General features: G+C 44.3%; 1 protein-coding gene across 1 annotated transcript; it reads right to left on the bottom strand.

Moving 5' to 3' along the window:
• Positions 1-13377: 13377 nt before the first annotated feature.
• LOC123091170 (photosynthetic NDH subunit of subcomplex B 1, chloroplastic) lies at positions 13378-15585 on the bottom strand. The gene is made up of 6 exons (XM_044512588.1): positions 14885-15585; positions 14593-14783; positions 14234-14491; positions 14015-14132; positions 13815-13900; positions 13378-13733 (listed from the first exon to the last, which is right to left on the bottom strand). Exons 1-6 carry the CDS (start codon positions 15464-15466, stop codon positions 13553-13555), a joined length of 1416 nt encoding a protein of 471 aa, XP_044368523.1. The 5' UTR covers positions 15467-15585; the 3' UTR covers positions 13378-13552.
• Between the last annotated feature and the right edge of the window lie 929 nt (positions 15586-16514).

The raw sequence follows: 16514 nt of genomic DNA, 5'->3' as shown, positions 1-16514 counted from the left end.
CGAAAGTCATTCCCTATGCCTCAGTCATAGGTTCTATAAAGTATGCTATGCTATGTACCAGACCTATTGTATACCTTGTTCTGAATTTGGTAAGGGAATACAATAGTGATCTAGGAGTAGATCACTGGACATTGGTCAAGAATATCCTTAGTAAGGACTAAGGAAAGATTTCTCGATTATGGAGGTGATAAAAGAGCCCGTCGTAAATAGTTACATCGGTGCAAGCTTTTTACACCGATCCAGATGACTCTAAGTCTCAATCTGGATACATATTGAAAGTGGGAGCAATTAGCTAGAGTAGCTCTGTGCAGAGCATTGTAGACATATAATATTTGCAAAATACATACGACTCTGAATGTGACAGACCCGTTGACTAAGCTTCTCTCACGAGCAAAACATGATCACACCTTAGTACTCTTTGGGTGTTAATCACATAACAATGTGAACTAGATTATTGACTCTAGTAAACCCTTTGGGTGTTGATCACATGACGATGTGAACTATAGGTATTAATCACATACAGATGTGAATATTGGTGTTAAATCACATGATGATGTGAACTAGATTATTGACTCTAGTGCAAGTGGGAGACTGAAGGAAATATGCCCTAGAGGCAATAATAAAGTTATTATTTATTTCCTTATATCATGATAAATGTTTGTTATTCATGCTAGAATTGTATTAACCGGAAACACAATACATGTGTGAATACATAGATAAACATAGTGTCACTAGTATGCCTCTACTTGACTAGCTCGTTTATCAAAGATGGTTATGTTTCCTAGCCATGGACAAAAGAGTTGTCATTTGATTAACGGGATCACATCATTAGGAGAATGATGTGATTGACTTGACCCATTCTGTTAGCTTAGCACTTGATCGTTTAGTATGTTGCTATTGCTTTCTTCATGACTTATACATGTTCCTGTAACTATGAGATTATGCAACTCCTGTTTACCGGAGGAATACTTTGGGTACTACCAAACGTCACAATGTAACTGGGTGGTTATAAAGGAGTACTACAGGTGTCTCCAAAGGTACATGTTGGGTTGGCGTATTTCGAGATTAGGTTTTGTCACTCCGATTGTCGGAGAGGTATCTCTGGGCCCTCTCGGTAATGCACATCACTATAAGCCTTGCAAGCAATGTGACCAATGAGTTGGTTACGGGATGATGCATTACGTAACGAGTAAAGAGACTTGCCGGTAACGAGATTGAACTAGGTATTGGATACCGACGATCGAATCTCGGCCAAGTAACATACCGATGACAAAGGGAACAACGTATGTTGTTATGCGGTTTGACCGATAAAGATCTTCGTAGAATATCTAGGAGCCAATATGGGCATCCAGGTTCCGCTATTGGTTATTGACCAAGAATAGTTCTAGGTCATGTCTACATAGTTCTCGAACCCGTAGGGTCCGCACGCTTAAGGTTTCGATGACAGTTATATTATGAGTTTATGAGTTTTGATATACCGAAGGAGTTTGGAGTCCCGGATGAGATCGGGGACATGACGAGGAGTCTCGAAATGGTCGAGACGTAAAGATCGATATATTGGACGACTATATTCGGAGTTCGGAAAGGTTCCGAGTGATTCGGGTATTTTTCGGAGTACTGGAGAGTTACGGGAATTCGTATTGGGCCTCAATGGGCCATACGGGAAAGGAGAGAAAGGGCCAAAAGGGTGGCCGCACCCCTCCCCTTGGACTAGTCCGAATTGGACTAGGGAAGAGGGGCGCACCCTTCCTTCCTTCTCCTTCTCTCTTCCCTTTCCTTCTCTCCTACTCCTACTACATGGAAGGGTTCCTAGTTCTACTAGGAAAAGGGGAATCCTACTCCCGGTGGGAGTAGGACTCCCCTAGGGCGCGCCATAGAGAGGGCCGGCCCTCCCCCTCCTCCACTCTTTTATATACGGGGGCAGGGGGCACCCCATAGACACACAAGTTGATCTACGGATCGTTCCTTAGCCGTGTGCGGTGCCCCCTTCCACCATATTCCACCTCGGTCATATCATTGCGGAGTTTAGGCGAAGCCCTGCGCCGGTAGAACATCATCATCGTCACCATGCCGTCGTGCTGACGGAACTCATCCCCGAAGCTTTGCTGGATCGAAGCCCGGGGATCGTCATCGAGCTGAACGTGTGCTGAACTCGGAGGTGCCGTACATTCGGTGCTTGGATCGGTCGGATCGTGAACACGTACGACTACATCAACCGCGTTGTGTTAACGCTTCCGTTTGCGGTCTACGAGGGTACGTGGACATCACTCTCCCCTCTCGTTGCTATGCCATCACCATGATCTTGCGTGTGCGTAGGAATTTTTTTGAAATTACTACGTTCCCCATCAAGTTGCTCGTGCGATAGAGGTGGTTTGGACCTAGGGTTTGTGCTCGGGCGGGCCAGATCTAGGCCCGTGGTGGGTCGGGGCTTCCGCTCCGGGTGGGTGGGGATTGTCTTGGTTCGGGTGTCGGTCGGATGCGGCGTTGTCCAAGGCCCTGCGGGGCGCAATGGCGGCTTTGCTGCTGTGGTTTCGTGGTGGTGCGAACTAGGTCGCTGGCGTGTTTTCGGGGGGGGGGGGGGAGGCACAGATCTTGTTTGTGGTGGTGTACAACGTCCGACAGTGCGCATGTACATGGAGTTGACTTGGTTTGCATTGGGTGCCTTCGTGTTGTGCTCTTCTTATTTGTTGCACCTGCTGGTCACGTCGGTCCGAGTCAGGATCTTCAGGTGCTGTTGTGTCATCGGACCGATCGACACCGGTGGCCACAGACATGGCGGTGTTCAAGCTTGCTCGGTAGCGATCGTCGGTGATAACCCAGAAGTATAGGGGATCGCAACAGTTTTCGAGGGTAGAGTATTCAATCCAAATTTGTTGATTCGACACAAGGGGAGCCAAAGAATATTCTCAAGTATTAGCAGCTGAGTTGTCAATTCAACCACACCTGGAAACTTAGTATCTGCAGCAAGGTGTTTAGTAGCAAAGTAATATGATAGTGGTGGTAATAGTAACAAAAGTAAAGACAGTAAAAGTAATGTGTTTGGTGTTTTGTAGTGATTGTAACAGTAACAACGGAAAAGTAAATAAGCGAGAACCAGTATATGGAAAACTCGTAGGCACCGGATCAATGATGGATAATTATGTCGGATGTGGTTCATCATGTAACAGTCATAACATAGGGTGACACAGAACTAGCTCCAGTTCATCAATGTAATGTAGGCATGTATTCCGAATATAGTCATACGTGCTTATAGAAAAGAACTTACATGACATCTTTTGTCCTATCCTCCCGTGGCAGCGGGGTCCTATTGGAAACTAAGGGATATTAAGGCCTCCTTTTAATAGAGAACTGGAACAAAGCATTAGCACATAGTGAATACATGAACTCCTCAAACTATGGTCATCACCGGGAGTGGTTCCGATTATTGTCACTTCGGGGTTGCCGGATCATAACACATAGTAGGTGACTATAGACTTGCAAGATAGGATGAAGAACACACATATATTCATGAAAACATAATAGGTTCAGATCTGAAATCATGGCACTCGGGCCCTAGTGACAAGCATTAAGCATAGCAAAGTCATAGCAACATCAATCTCAGAACATAATGGATACTAGGGATCAAACCCTAACAAAACTAACTCGATTACATGATAAATCTCATCCAGCCCATCACCGTCCAGCAAGCCTACGATGGAATTACTCACGCACGGCGGTGAGCATCATGAAATTGGTGATGGAGGATGGTTGATGATGACGACGGCAACGAATTCCCCTCTCCGGAGCCCCGAACGGACTCCAGATCAGCCCTCCCGAGAGAGATTAGGGCTTGGCGGCGGCTCCGTATCGTAAAACGCGATGATTTCTTCTCTCTGATTTTTTTCTCCCCGAAGGCCAATATATGGAGTTGGAGTTGGCGTCGGAGGGCTACCAGGGGGGCCACGAGGTAGGGGGGCGCGCCCAGGGGGGCCGCGCCCCCCACCCTCGTGGACAGGGTGTGGGCCCCCTGGTCTTCATCTTTTGCGAGGATTTTTCTTTATTTTTTCTAAGGTGTTCCGTGGAGTTTCAGGACATTCCGAGAATCTTTATTTTCTGCACAAAAACAACACCATGGCAATTCTGCTGAAAACAGCGTCAGTCCGGGTTAGTTCCATTCAAATCATACAAGTTAGAGTCCAAAACAAGGGCAAAAGTGTTTGGAAAAGTAGATATGACGGAGACGTATCAACTCCCCCAAGCTTAAACCCTTGCTTGTCCTCAAGCAATTCAGTTGACAAACTGAAAGAGAAAAAGAAAAACTTTTACAAACTCTGTTTGCTCTTGTTGTTGTAAACACGAAAAGCCAGCATTCAGATTTCAGCAAATATTATGAACTAACCATTCTCACAATAACACAAAGGTCTCACCATTACTCATATCATAATTAGCTAGCGAGCCATAATAGCAAAAACTCGGATGACAACACTTTCTCAAAATAATTATAACATGATATAACAAAATGGTATCTCGCTAGCCCTTTCTGAGACCGCAAAACATAAATGCAGAGAACCTTCAAAGATCAAGGACTGACTAAACATTGTAATTCATGGTAAAAGAGATCCAGTCAAGTCATACCCAATATAAACCAATAATAATGAATGCAAACGACAGTGTGCTCTCCAGCGGGTGCTTTTAATAAGAAGGATGATGACTCAACATAAAAGTAAATAGATAGGCCCTTCGCAGAGGGAAGTAGGGATTTGTAGAGGTGCCAGAGCTCGGTTTTAAAATAGAGATTGAATAACATTTTGAGCGGCATACTTTTGCTGTCAACGCAACAACTATGAGATGACGATATCTTCCATGCTAAACAAATTATAGGCGGTTCCCAAACAGAATGGTAAAGTTTATACTCCCCTTCCTCCACAAGCATCAATCCATGGCTTGCTCGAAACAACGAGTGCCTCCAACATTCAACGGGTCCCAAGGGGAGTTTTGTTTGCAATTATTTTGATTTAGTTTGCATAAAGCATGGGACTGGGCATCCCGCTGACCAGCCATTTTTCTCGTGAATGAGGAGCGGAGTCCACTCCTCTTGAGAATAACAGCCTAACATGGAAGATAAGGGCAGCCCTAGTTAAAACATGAGCTGCTCGAGTATACAAAACAGAATTTCATTTGAAGGTTTGGAGTTTGGCACATACAAATTTACTTGGAACGGCAGGTAAATACCGCATATAGGAAGGTATAGTGGACTCATATGGAATAACTTTGGGGTTTAAGGAGTTTGGATGCACAAGCAGTATTCCCGCTTAGTACAGGTGAAGGCTAGCAAAAGACTGGGAAGCGACCAACTGAGAGAGCGACAACAGTCGTAAACATGCAACAAAATTAATTTACACCGAATACAAGCATGAGTAGGATATAATCCACCATGAACATAAATATCATGAAGGCTATGTTGATTTGATTCAACTACATGCGTGAGCATGTGCCAAGTCTAGTCACTCAATTCATTTAAAGGAGGATACCATCCCATCATACCACATCATAATCATTCTAATAACATGTTGGCACGCAAGGTAAACCATTATAACTCATAGCTAATCAAGCATAGCACAAGCAACTATAATCTCTAAATGTCATTGCAAATATGTTTACTTCATAATAGCTGAATCAAGGACGATGAATCATCATATTTACAAAAACAAGAGAGGTCGAGTTCATACCAGCTTTTCTCATCCCAATAAGTCCATCATATATCATCATTATTGCCTTTCACTTGCATGACCGAACAAAGTGTATAATAATAAGAGTGCACGTGCCTTGGACTAAGCTGGAATCCGCAAGCATTCAACTCAAGAGAGAAGACAAGTAATGTGGGCTCTAAGTTAAAATAAACAATCATGCATATAAGAGCCACTAAGCATTTTCAATATGATCTTCTCGACCCCCAAAGAAAGAAAAGAAATAAAAACTATTTACAAGGGAAAGCTCCCAACAAACAAAAGAAGAACGGGAAATATTTTTGGGTTTTCCATTTTAATTACTACAGCAAAGAAATAAACTACTACTAATTTTTTTCTTAAGGTTTATTAAACACAAAAGAAGAAAGCAGGAAAAAGAAAATAAATTAGCATGGATATTACAGTGAAAGAGTATGAACACCGACATCTAGCAATGAGTGTGTGTGAACATGAATGTAATGTCGGTGGGAAATACGTACACCCCCAAGCTTATGCTTTTGGCCTAAGTTGGTCTATTGCCAGGGATGGCCTGGCGGATACCCATAAGTGAAGCTGGGGTCATACTGTGACGCAGCGGCTATCGCCTCCTGAGCTACGGTGTAGCATCTAGCTGCCTCCGCTCTCCTCTCGTATTCATCTGCCTCCTCTCTGGTAATAACATATCTTTCTTTTGTCTGAAAATCAAAGAAGGCAGGAGCAGGAAGAGCAATATGGAGAACATGACGTTTGTTAAAGATTAGTCGATACTGGAGAGGTGGCTCTGTCCTCTCAACAAACCGGTGAGAAACCATAGAATCAAAATCTAAATAAGAAGGAGGTAACTCTATATCACCCTCAGGAATGTCTATCTCAAGAAAATTAGCTAAGCGGGTTGCATAAATTCCTCCAAAGAAATCCCCGTTATGTCTATTCTGATGCAACCTACGAGCTACGATGGCTCCCAAATGATAAGATTGGTCTCCTAACACAGCACTTCTGAGAATGCTGAGATCGGGAGCACACAAGTGACATACTTCATCCTTAGCATTGATGCATCTACCTATAAAGAGAGCAAAATAATGTATAGCGGGAAAATGAATGCTCCCTATAGTGGCTTGTGTTATGTCTCTAGATTCTCCCACAGTTATTTTAGCAAGAAAGTCTCTATATTCAGATTTAGGGGGATCCCTGACATTACCCCATGATGGAAGCTTGCAAGCAGAAGTAAAATCCTCTAAGTCCATGGTATAAGATTTGTCATAAAGGTCAAACATGACTGAAAGGAGAATTACGCGAAGTTGAAAACTCAAACCTCCTCACAAATGAACTTGTGAGATCATGATACTGGGGGCATTTGTCAGCCTCAAAGTCCTCAAGACCAGCGTTGCACAAATATGCGCTAAACTCTTCTTTGATTCCTACTTGATTCATAAAATTTTCCGAAGTCCATTCACAGGGCCTTACAGGAGCATCTCTTGGTGGTTCCTCGTCAGCATCACGTATTGCAAGCCTGGGACCTTGCTTCCTTGAAGGGCCACCTTGGAACATCCTCCTAAACATATTGTTTCCTCTGAAAATTTCTGAAATTTTTAGTAACTTCAAATAAAAGTGAACCAACTTCAATAAAATTGATAGCATCAACTCCTACAAGTGCCTAGAGCCTATATAAAGCATTGGAACTACTTGGAACCATATAAATTTGACATGCAAGCTCAAGAACATGGTCACCTATGCAACACAAATTTTCAATGAATAAAGCACTAGAACAAAAACTAATTGGACCAATGGAGGAGTCACATACCAAGGAACAATCTCCCCAAGCAGTTTTGCGAGAGGTGCTTTGAGCAAGGAGATCGAAAATCACAGCAACGGGGGCTGGAACTCGTGCTTGAGTTGGTTTTTCGTGTTTGTGTGAGACAGAGGAAGAAGATGGGTGCAGGAATAAGTGGAGGAGGGCCACCGTGGGCCCACGAGGCAGGGGGCGCGCCCAGGGGGTAGGGCGCACCCTCCACCCTCGTGGCCAGGTGGCAGCTCCCCCCGCGGTGATTTTTGCACAGTAAATTCTTAAATATTCCCGAAAAAATCATAAAAATTGGCATGGCATTCTGAGGACTTTTATTTTCGGGATATTTTTATATTGAGCGGATAAGTCAGGAGACAGACAGAAAAATACTATTTTACTTTATTTCTACTAAATAAAGAAAATATAAAGAGGGTACAGAAGGTTGTGCTTCTAGTTTCATCCATCTCGTGATCATCAAAATGAATCCACTAACAAGGTTGATCAAGTCTTGTTAACGAGCTCATTCCGATTAACACGGAACCGGAGAAATTTCGAATAGCACTAAGTTACCTCAACGGGGATATGAAAATCCCCAACAATGAGTATATCATACTTTTTCTTGACAGTAGGGAGAGGAAATTCAAAACCTCCAAATATAATCGATGGAATTTTTCCAATAGAGTTGATACTATAAACTTGAGGTTGCTTCCTTGGAAAGCGTACCGTATGTTCATTGCCATTGACATGAAAAGTTACATTGCCTTTGTTGCAATCAATAACAGCCCCTGCAGTATTAAGGAAAGGTCTTCCAAGAATAATAGACATACTATCATCCTCAGGAATATCAAGAATAACAAAGTCCGTTAAAATAGTAACGTTTGCAACCACAACAGGCACATCCTCACAAATACCGACAGGTATAGCAGTTGATTTATCAGCCATTTGCAAAGATATTTTAGTAGGTGTCAACTTATTCAAGTCAAGTCTACGATATAAAGAGAGAGGCATAATACTAACACCGGCTCCAAGATCACATAAGGCAGTTTTAACATATTTTCTCTTAATGGAGCATGGTATAGTAGGTACTCCGGGATCTCCAAGTTTCTTTGGTATTCCACCCTTAAAAGTATAATTAGCAAGCATGGTGGAAATTTCAGCTTCAGGTATCTTTCTTTTATTAGTGATAATATCCTTCATATACTTAGAATAAGGATTTGTTTTGAGCACATCAGTTAATCGCATACACAAAAATATAGGTCTAATCATTTCAACAAAGCGCTCAAAATGCTCATCATCTTTTTTCTTGGATGGTTTCGGGGGAAAAGGCATGGATTTCTGAACCCATGGTTCCCTTTCTTTACCATGTTTCCTAGCAACAAAATCTCTTTTATCATAATGTTGATTCTTTGATTGTGGGTTATCAAGATCAACAGCAGGTTCAACTTCTACATTATTATCATTACTAGGTTGAGAATCAACATGAACATCATCATTAACATTATCACTAGGTTCATGTTCATCACCTGATTGTGTTTCAGCATTAGAAATAGAAATATCATTTGGATTCTCAGGTGGCTCAGCAATAGGTTCACTAGAAGTTTGCAAAGTTATATCATTTTTCTTTTTCTTCTTTCTAGAAGAACTAGGTACATCAATATCATTTCTCCGAGAATCTTGCTCGATTCTCTTAGGGTGGCCTTCAGGATACAAAGGTTCCCGAGTCATTCTACCGGTTCTAGTAGCCACTCTAACAGCATAATCATTTTTCTTACTATTCATTTCATCAAGCGCTTCTTTCTGAGCTTTAAGTACTTGTTCTACTTGAGTGGTAACCATAGAAGCATGTTTGCTAACAAGTTTAAGTTCACCTCTAATATCAGCCATATAATCACCCAAGCGTTTAATCATATAAGCATCTTGTTTTAATTGTCTACCAAAATAAGCATTAAAGTCATCTTGCTTAAACATAAAGTTATCAAACTCATCCAAGCACTGACTAGCAATTTTAGTAGGAGGGACTTCAGCTTTATCATATCTATAGAGAGAATTTACCTTTACTACCTGTGTCGGGATATCGGGAGGTTCTTCAGTAAATAAGTAATTGAGATCATATACTTCTTCAACAGGCGGTAAATTAAGACCGTGTATTTCTTCAATAGGAGGTAAATTCTTAACATCTTCGGCTTTAATACCTTTTTCTTTCATAGATTTCTTTGCCTCTTGCATATCTTCGGGACTAAGAAATAGAACACCTCTCTTCTTCGGAGTTGGTTTAGGAATAGGCTCAGTAATTGGCTCAGGAACTGGCTCAGGAGGTATCTCGGGAGGTGCCCAATTATTTTCATTAGCCAACATATTATTCAATAGAATTTCAGCGTCATCCGGTGTTCTTTCCCTGAAAAGAGAACCAGCACAACTATCCAGGTAATCTCTGGAAGCATCAGTTAGTCCATTATAAAAGATATCAAATATTTCAGGTTTCTTAAGAGGATGATCAGGCAAAGCATTAAGTAACTTGAGAAGCCTCCCCCAAGCTTGTGGGAGACTCTCTTCTTCAATTTGCACAAAATTGTATATTTCCCTCAAAGCAGCTTGTTTCTTATGAGCAGGGAAATATTTAGCAGAGAAGTAATAAATCATATCCTGGGGACTTTGCACACAACCAGGATCAAGAGAATTATACCATATCTTAGCATCACCCTTTAACGAGAACGGAAATATTTTGAGTAAATAAAGATAGCGCGATCTCTCATTATTAGTAAACAGGGAAGCTATATCATTCAACTTAGTGAGATGTGCCACAACAGTTTCAGATTCATAGCCATAGAAAGGATCAGATTCAACCAAAGTAATTATATCGGGATCAACAGAAAAATCATAATAGTCCTGATCAGGAACACAGATAGGTGAAGTAGCAAAAGCAGGGTCGGGTTTCATTCTACCTCTAAAAGATTCTTTACTCCATTTAATTAGTAACCTCTTAAGTTCACGTCTATCCTGGCAAGCAAAAATAGCCGCAGAAGATTCAACATCAAAAAGATAACCCTCAAGAATAGCAGGCATAGGTTCATCGTCACTAACATCATCGTGTTCAGGTTCAATAATTTCTCTTTCTCTAGACCTAGCAATTTGCTCATCAAGATATTCACCAAGTGGCACAGTAGTATCAAGCATAGAAGTAGTTTCATCACAAGTATCATGCATGGCAGAAGTGGCATCATCAATAACATGCGACATATCAGAATTCATAGCGGTAACAGGTTTAGGCGTCGCAAGCTTACTTATAACAGAAGGAGAATCTAGTGTAGAGCTAGATGGCAGTTCCTTACCTCCCCTCGTAGTTGAGGGCAAAATCTTGGTCTTAGCGTCTTTCAAGTTCTTCATAGTGTCCAGCAGATATAAATCCCAAGTGACTCAAAGAATAGAGCTATGCTCCCCGGCAACGGCGCCAGAAAAAGGTCTTGATAACCCACAAGTATAGGGGATCGCAACAGTTTTCGAGGGTAGAGTATTCAACCCAAATTTGTTGATTCGACACAAGGGGAGCCAAAGAATATTCTCAAGTATTAGCAGCTGAGTTGTCAATTCAACCACACCTGGAAACTTAGTATCTGCAGCAAAGTGTTTAGTAGCAAAGTAATATGATAGTGGTGGTAACGGTAACAAAAGTAAAGACAGCAAAAGTAATGTTTTTGGTATTTTGTAGTGATTGTAACAGTAGCAACGGAAAAGTAAATAAGCGAGAACCAGTATATGGAAAACTCGTAGGCACCGGATCAATGATGGATAATTATGCCGGATGTGGTTCATCATGTAACAGTCATAACATAGGGTGACACAGAACTAGCTCCAGTTCATCAATGTAATGTAGGCATGTATTCCGAATATAGTCATACGTGCTTATGGAAAAGAACTTGCATGACATCTTTTGTCCTACCCTCCCGTGGCAGCGGGGTCCTATTGGAAACTAAGGGATATTAAGGCCTCCTTTTAATAGAGAACCGGAACAAAGCATTAGCACATAGTGAATACATGAACTCCTCAAACTATGGTCATCACCGGGAGTGGTTCCGATTATTGTCACTTCGGGGTTGCCGGATCATAACACATAGTAGGTGACTATAGACTTGCAAGATAGGATCAAGAACTCACATATATTCATGAAAACATAATAGGTTCAGATCTGAAATCATGGCACTCGGGCCCTAGTGACAAGCATTAAGCATAGCAAAGTCATAGCAACATCAATCTCAGAACATAATGGATACTAGGGATCAAACCCTAACAAAACTAACTCGATTACATGATAAATCTCATCCAACCCATCACCGTCCAGCAAGCCTACGATGGAATTACTCACGCACGGCGGTGAGCATCATGAAATTGGTGATGGAGGATGGTTGATGATGACGACGGCGACGAATTCCCCTCTCCGGAGCCCCGAACGGACTCCAGATCAGCCCTCCCGAGAGAGATTAGGGCTTGGCGGCGGCTCCGTGTCGTAAAACGCGATGATTTCTTCTCTCTGATTTTTTTCTCCCTGAAGGCCAATATATGGAGTTGGAGTTGGCGTCGGAGGGCCACTAGGGGGCCCACGAGGTAGGGGGGCACGCCCAGGGGGGCGCCCCCCACCCTCGTGGACAGGGTGTGGGCCCCCTGGTCTTCATCTTTTGCGAGGATTTTTCTTTATTTTTTCTAAGGTGTTCCGTGGAGTTTCAGGACATTCCGAGAATCTTTATTTTCTGCACAAAAACAACATCATGGCAATTCTGCTGAAAACAGCGTCAGTCCGGGTTAGTTTCATTCAAATCATACAAGTTAGAGTCCAAAACAAAGGCAAAAGTGTTTGCAAAAGTATATACGACAGAGACGTATCAGTCGGCTGTCACTAGGTTGTATCCCCCCGGCCCATTGGGATAGGTTAGGGAGGCAGGTGTGGACACTTCCTACCATGGAGGCACCGATCCAAACCCGGTGGCTGATGTCGGGCTAGGAGTGAAGGGGGTGCCTTTCCCTCCTCCTACTGAGATTGGGTGGCCGTGACGTGGATGGTTTCTGGTGTCTGGGAGCATGGATGTCGGCGCGATAGCCCCGGATGGTGGTCTGCATGTTTGCCTATCCAGCAGGCATCATGGTGACGGTGTTGCCTATGTCTCTTGATCTTCTGGGTGGCGAAGGGGCGTAGCGGTGGGTGACTCAGGTGCATTCTCTATCGCGGATAGTAGCATCACTCAGATCTAGATCTGGTGGTTTGTGCTTGTTGAGGCGGTGCTGGGCGCATCCTGGTGGCACGTGTGAGCTGCCGAATGAAAGCACATGCTTTGGTGTCGACGGCGGCGACGCTCACGGGTTTTGTGCTCGTCTTGAGGATGTTGTTGTGGTTCTTCTCTCCATGCCCAGCGTTCTAGATGAAGACTCTTATACGTCTTGACTCGATAGTGCCGACCCGCAACGCTGTTTCCCCTCCTGGCGGGGCTGTCGTGGAACTCAGGCTATGGCGTGTCTTCACGTTGTATTCAGTCCTACCTGTATTATCTTTCGGCAACGTAGTCGCGTGCATTTAGATTGTCCGGCTATTCTAGGATCTGCTGTGTAAGAGGGCTCCCTCACCGAATGAAAGCGGACTGTTTCGTCAACTGTCGCGTACATTTAGATTTGATCATTTATTTAGAGAAGTCTACAGACACGGGGTGCGTCAGTATATATTTGTGTGTTGAACTGAAGTAACTACAAGAAATGGTGTTGTCCTTGGTCTGCTAGCTAGGCGCGCCTTGTCTGGATGTCCTCTCTTTTTGTTTCTCTTCTTGTTTTACCCTCTCTTGTATGGTTTTCGGCTCGGTTTTTCTCATAAACAGGGTCAATTTGTTTAGGTTTTCGATCCTTTCTTCCTTATAAACTAGACCAATCTCATGGCATCATGGCCTTTTGAATATTCAGGTGGGGAGCCTTTCCCTCCCCGTGACCATTCAAAAAAGAAAAGAAACCGAACTCTTGGTCACATTTGTTGGTCAGATGAGCTCGCTTTTCATATCTATGTACAACCCAATGAAGACGATGCAATTGATTATGTTTGTGCCAATGCGAAGCTAGGAGCGGGCTCCAAGTCCTTGACCGCCTTCTTCACCGCCTCGATGTCAATGCCGGCCAGCTTGCCTGTCGCCGACGCGACAACGGTGCAGCTCTTCCTCTCCTCCGCGTACGGCAGGAACAGCCTCGCCTTTGCCTTGGAGGAGAACAGCGCCACGCTGAGTAAGAAAAACAAGAGATGTCACATGGCGCGTCAGCAGTTCATATTCTGCAAGAACAATCTTGTGAGTCTACTCTACCATGGCTTGTCACGGGCGTTGGCGAGCTGGACGGCGGCGGTGTTGGTCGCCACAACGCCGGCAGAATCATTGATGAGGCATGTGAGCTGTGGGGAATGAATGATCATAGAAAACAGAGTGTCAAAACGATGATCGATTCGCGGAGGTTGCAGGAGATTTGTGGTTCTGAACAAGCAAAAGCAGGAGGATGAATAACCTACCTGTCCAGGAGTAGTGATGAACAGGTAGGCCGTCTCCTCGCCGACAATCTCCTCGATCTCTTCTCTGTGCTTCTCATGTGGCATCACAAACAGAGGCCTCAGCCCATTGCCTCCGGAGCTGCATGCACGCCAAGAGATCACTGCTCCGGTCAGGACTGCTAGGACGATGCCAAGTTGGCTGTAGTTGATACCAAGCAAGTGCAGAGGCAGAGCTTCTACCTGATCTCCTTGGCGATCTCTGCCCACAGTTCGAGGGGGAGGAGGCAGTCGTCGTCTCCCCGGGACTTCATGTTGGCGACGGAGTCCGATTCTATGCCGTGGATGACGACGTACTTGCCCTTCTCCACGCCCGCGCGGTTGTACTTGTCCTCCACCACCGCCCTCAGCTTCTTGGAGATGGACACCCTGAGCGGCGGCGTCGGCTGCTGCGGCACGCCCTTGGCCGGCCGGCCCAGCCACTCCAGCATGTCCTGGTACCTGATCAAACGTTTCCAGTACGTCTTTTAGAATCCTGGCTCCTGGGGGAGTGGTTCTTGAATCTTGATGGTAACAGATGAGGTGACCGTCGAGCAGCTCACATGTTGTAGCCGCCGTCGGCGAGGTTGGTGGTCGCCGGCTTGAACATCTCGGTGAGGAACAGCCCCGCGCCGGCACCGTTGACGTTGGGGTACACGTAGCCGACCTTCTCGCGCGCCGACGACATGAAGAGGAACAGCGCGTGCCCCGTCCCTGCCAGCTTGGTCGACAGGACCATGTCGTAGTACCTATTCTGCCAATCAAGCGCAGCACAAGCCAGAGATAGACAAATTCATCTTCAGCTTCAGTTAGTCTCGACTCGACTCGATGAACCGAATGAGCAGGGCAGCATACTTTCATGACGCCGAGCTGGTGGGTGTACTCGGCGGGCTCCGGCCACTCATCGTCGGGGTCGTACACGTTGGCGTACCGCACGTTCTTGCACATCTCGTAGACCTGCTTCCCGCGCGCCGACGCCACCACGTCGACGAGCACACCGGGGTACCTGTCCTTGAGCATCTGCACCACGGGGAAGAAGAGCACGTTCTCATAGACCCCGCCGGAAACGACGCAGCAGACGCGGCGCACGTCGCCGCGCACCTTGGACGCCAGGCTGTCCAGCTCCGGCATGTACCCCATGGGGAACCGGAGGAACCCGTACGGGTTCTCCGCGTCCTCCGGCGGCCGCGGGTCCTCCTCCTGCTTCCCGCCCGAGTACACGCCCGTGTAGTCGAACTCCTCGTCCGGCCCGTCGTCGAACGGGTCGAGCCACGGGTTCCGCTTCTTCGACGACGCCGAGGGGGCGCCGCGCGCGAGCCCTGCCCGGCGGCCTGGCAGGAGGTAGCATTGCCGCGGTGTCGACGGCGCAGGCAGCTTCGCCGCCATTGTCGACGTCGGCCGCGTGGCCATGGGCGTCGGCATGGTTGGTGTTTGCATTTGTTCGTGCACTGGTGGTGTGCCGCGATGAGTTGCTTTGGATATCGCTACTGTTTTTTCCTTCCCATGTGTGGAGGTGGAGGAGGAGAGGGGATGATGGTAGTGCCATTTGGATTTGGATTTTGGTTTCCGATGTGTGGAGGTGGAGACGACGGGATGATGATGGTGTCATTTGGGTGTGGCTTCCTTGTCCTCTTCCTATGTTTTTTGGGGCCGATCCTATTTAGCGCCTAGGTTGGGGAATAGCGTGGTATCCCTACCCTGTGCTGCCGCTATGTACAGTTGGACAGCCCAACGAGTTCCCTTTTCCGGTTTTAGAGGTTCTAGATCCGTTCCAGATCAGTTTTTCTGGTTTCTTTTTCCTTTTTTCAATGTCATTTTTTCTCTTTCATTTTTTATTTTCAAATTCAGGAATATTTTTTTGAAATCCTAAATACTTTCGTTTGGTGAAGATTATTTGAAATTTGATTTGTTTTTGAAATAATTAACATTTTGTGAAATTATGGAATATTTTTTCAAATTCGTGAAACTTTCTAAAATCCAGGAAAAATTTCAAAATCATGAACATTTATTGAATTTGGAACATTTTTCTAACTCATGACTTTTGTTTTTTGAAAACTAGATTTTTTTTCAATTTTATGAAGAATTTTTGAAATATGGGAACAATTTTAAAATAACTATCTTTTTTAGAAATTCCGAAAATTATTTCAAGTATGCCAGTACGTTTTTCAAAATCCAGGAAGATATTTCAAATTCGTGAACAATTTTTGAATTCCGGGAATATTTCTCAAAATCATGAACATTTTTTTAATTGGGAATATTTTTCAAATTCACAAACAGTTTTTAAAGGAACATTTTTTCAAATTAATGATTTTTTTAATGCAGGAAATGTTTTCAAATACATAAACAAATTTGAAACTCAGAACATTTTACAATTCATGAACATTTTTTAAAATCCAAAAACAAAAACGTTTTTTCAAATGTGTAAACCATTTTTGAATTCCGAACTATTTTTTAAAATTCATGAACAGTTTTTGAAATCCAGATA

This window comes from Triticum aestivum, chromosome 4B (genome assembly GCF_018294505.1).
Source record: "Triticum aestivum cultivar Chinese Spring chromosome 4B, IWGSC CS RefSeq v2.1, whole genome shotgun sequence".
Taxonomy (NCBI): Eukaryota; Viridiplantae; Streptophyta; class Magnoliopsida; order Poales; family Poaceae; genus Triticum; species Triticum aestivum.
This window is presented reverse-complemented; position numbering and strand designations above follow the sequence as displayed.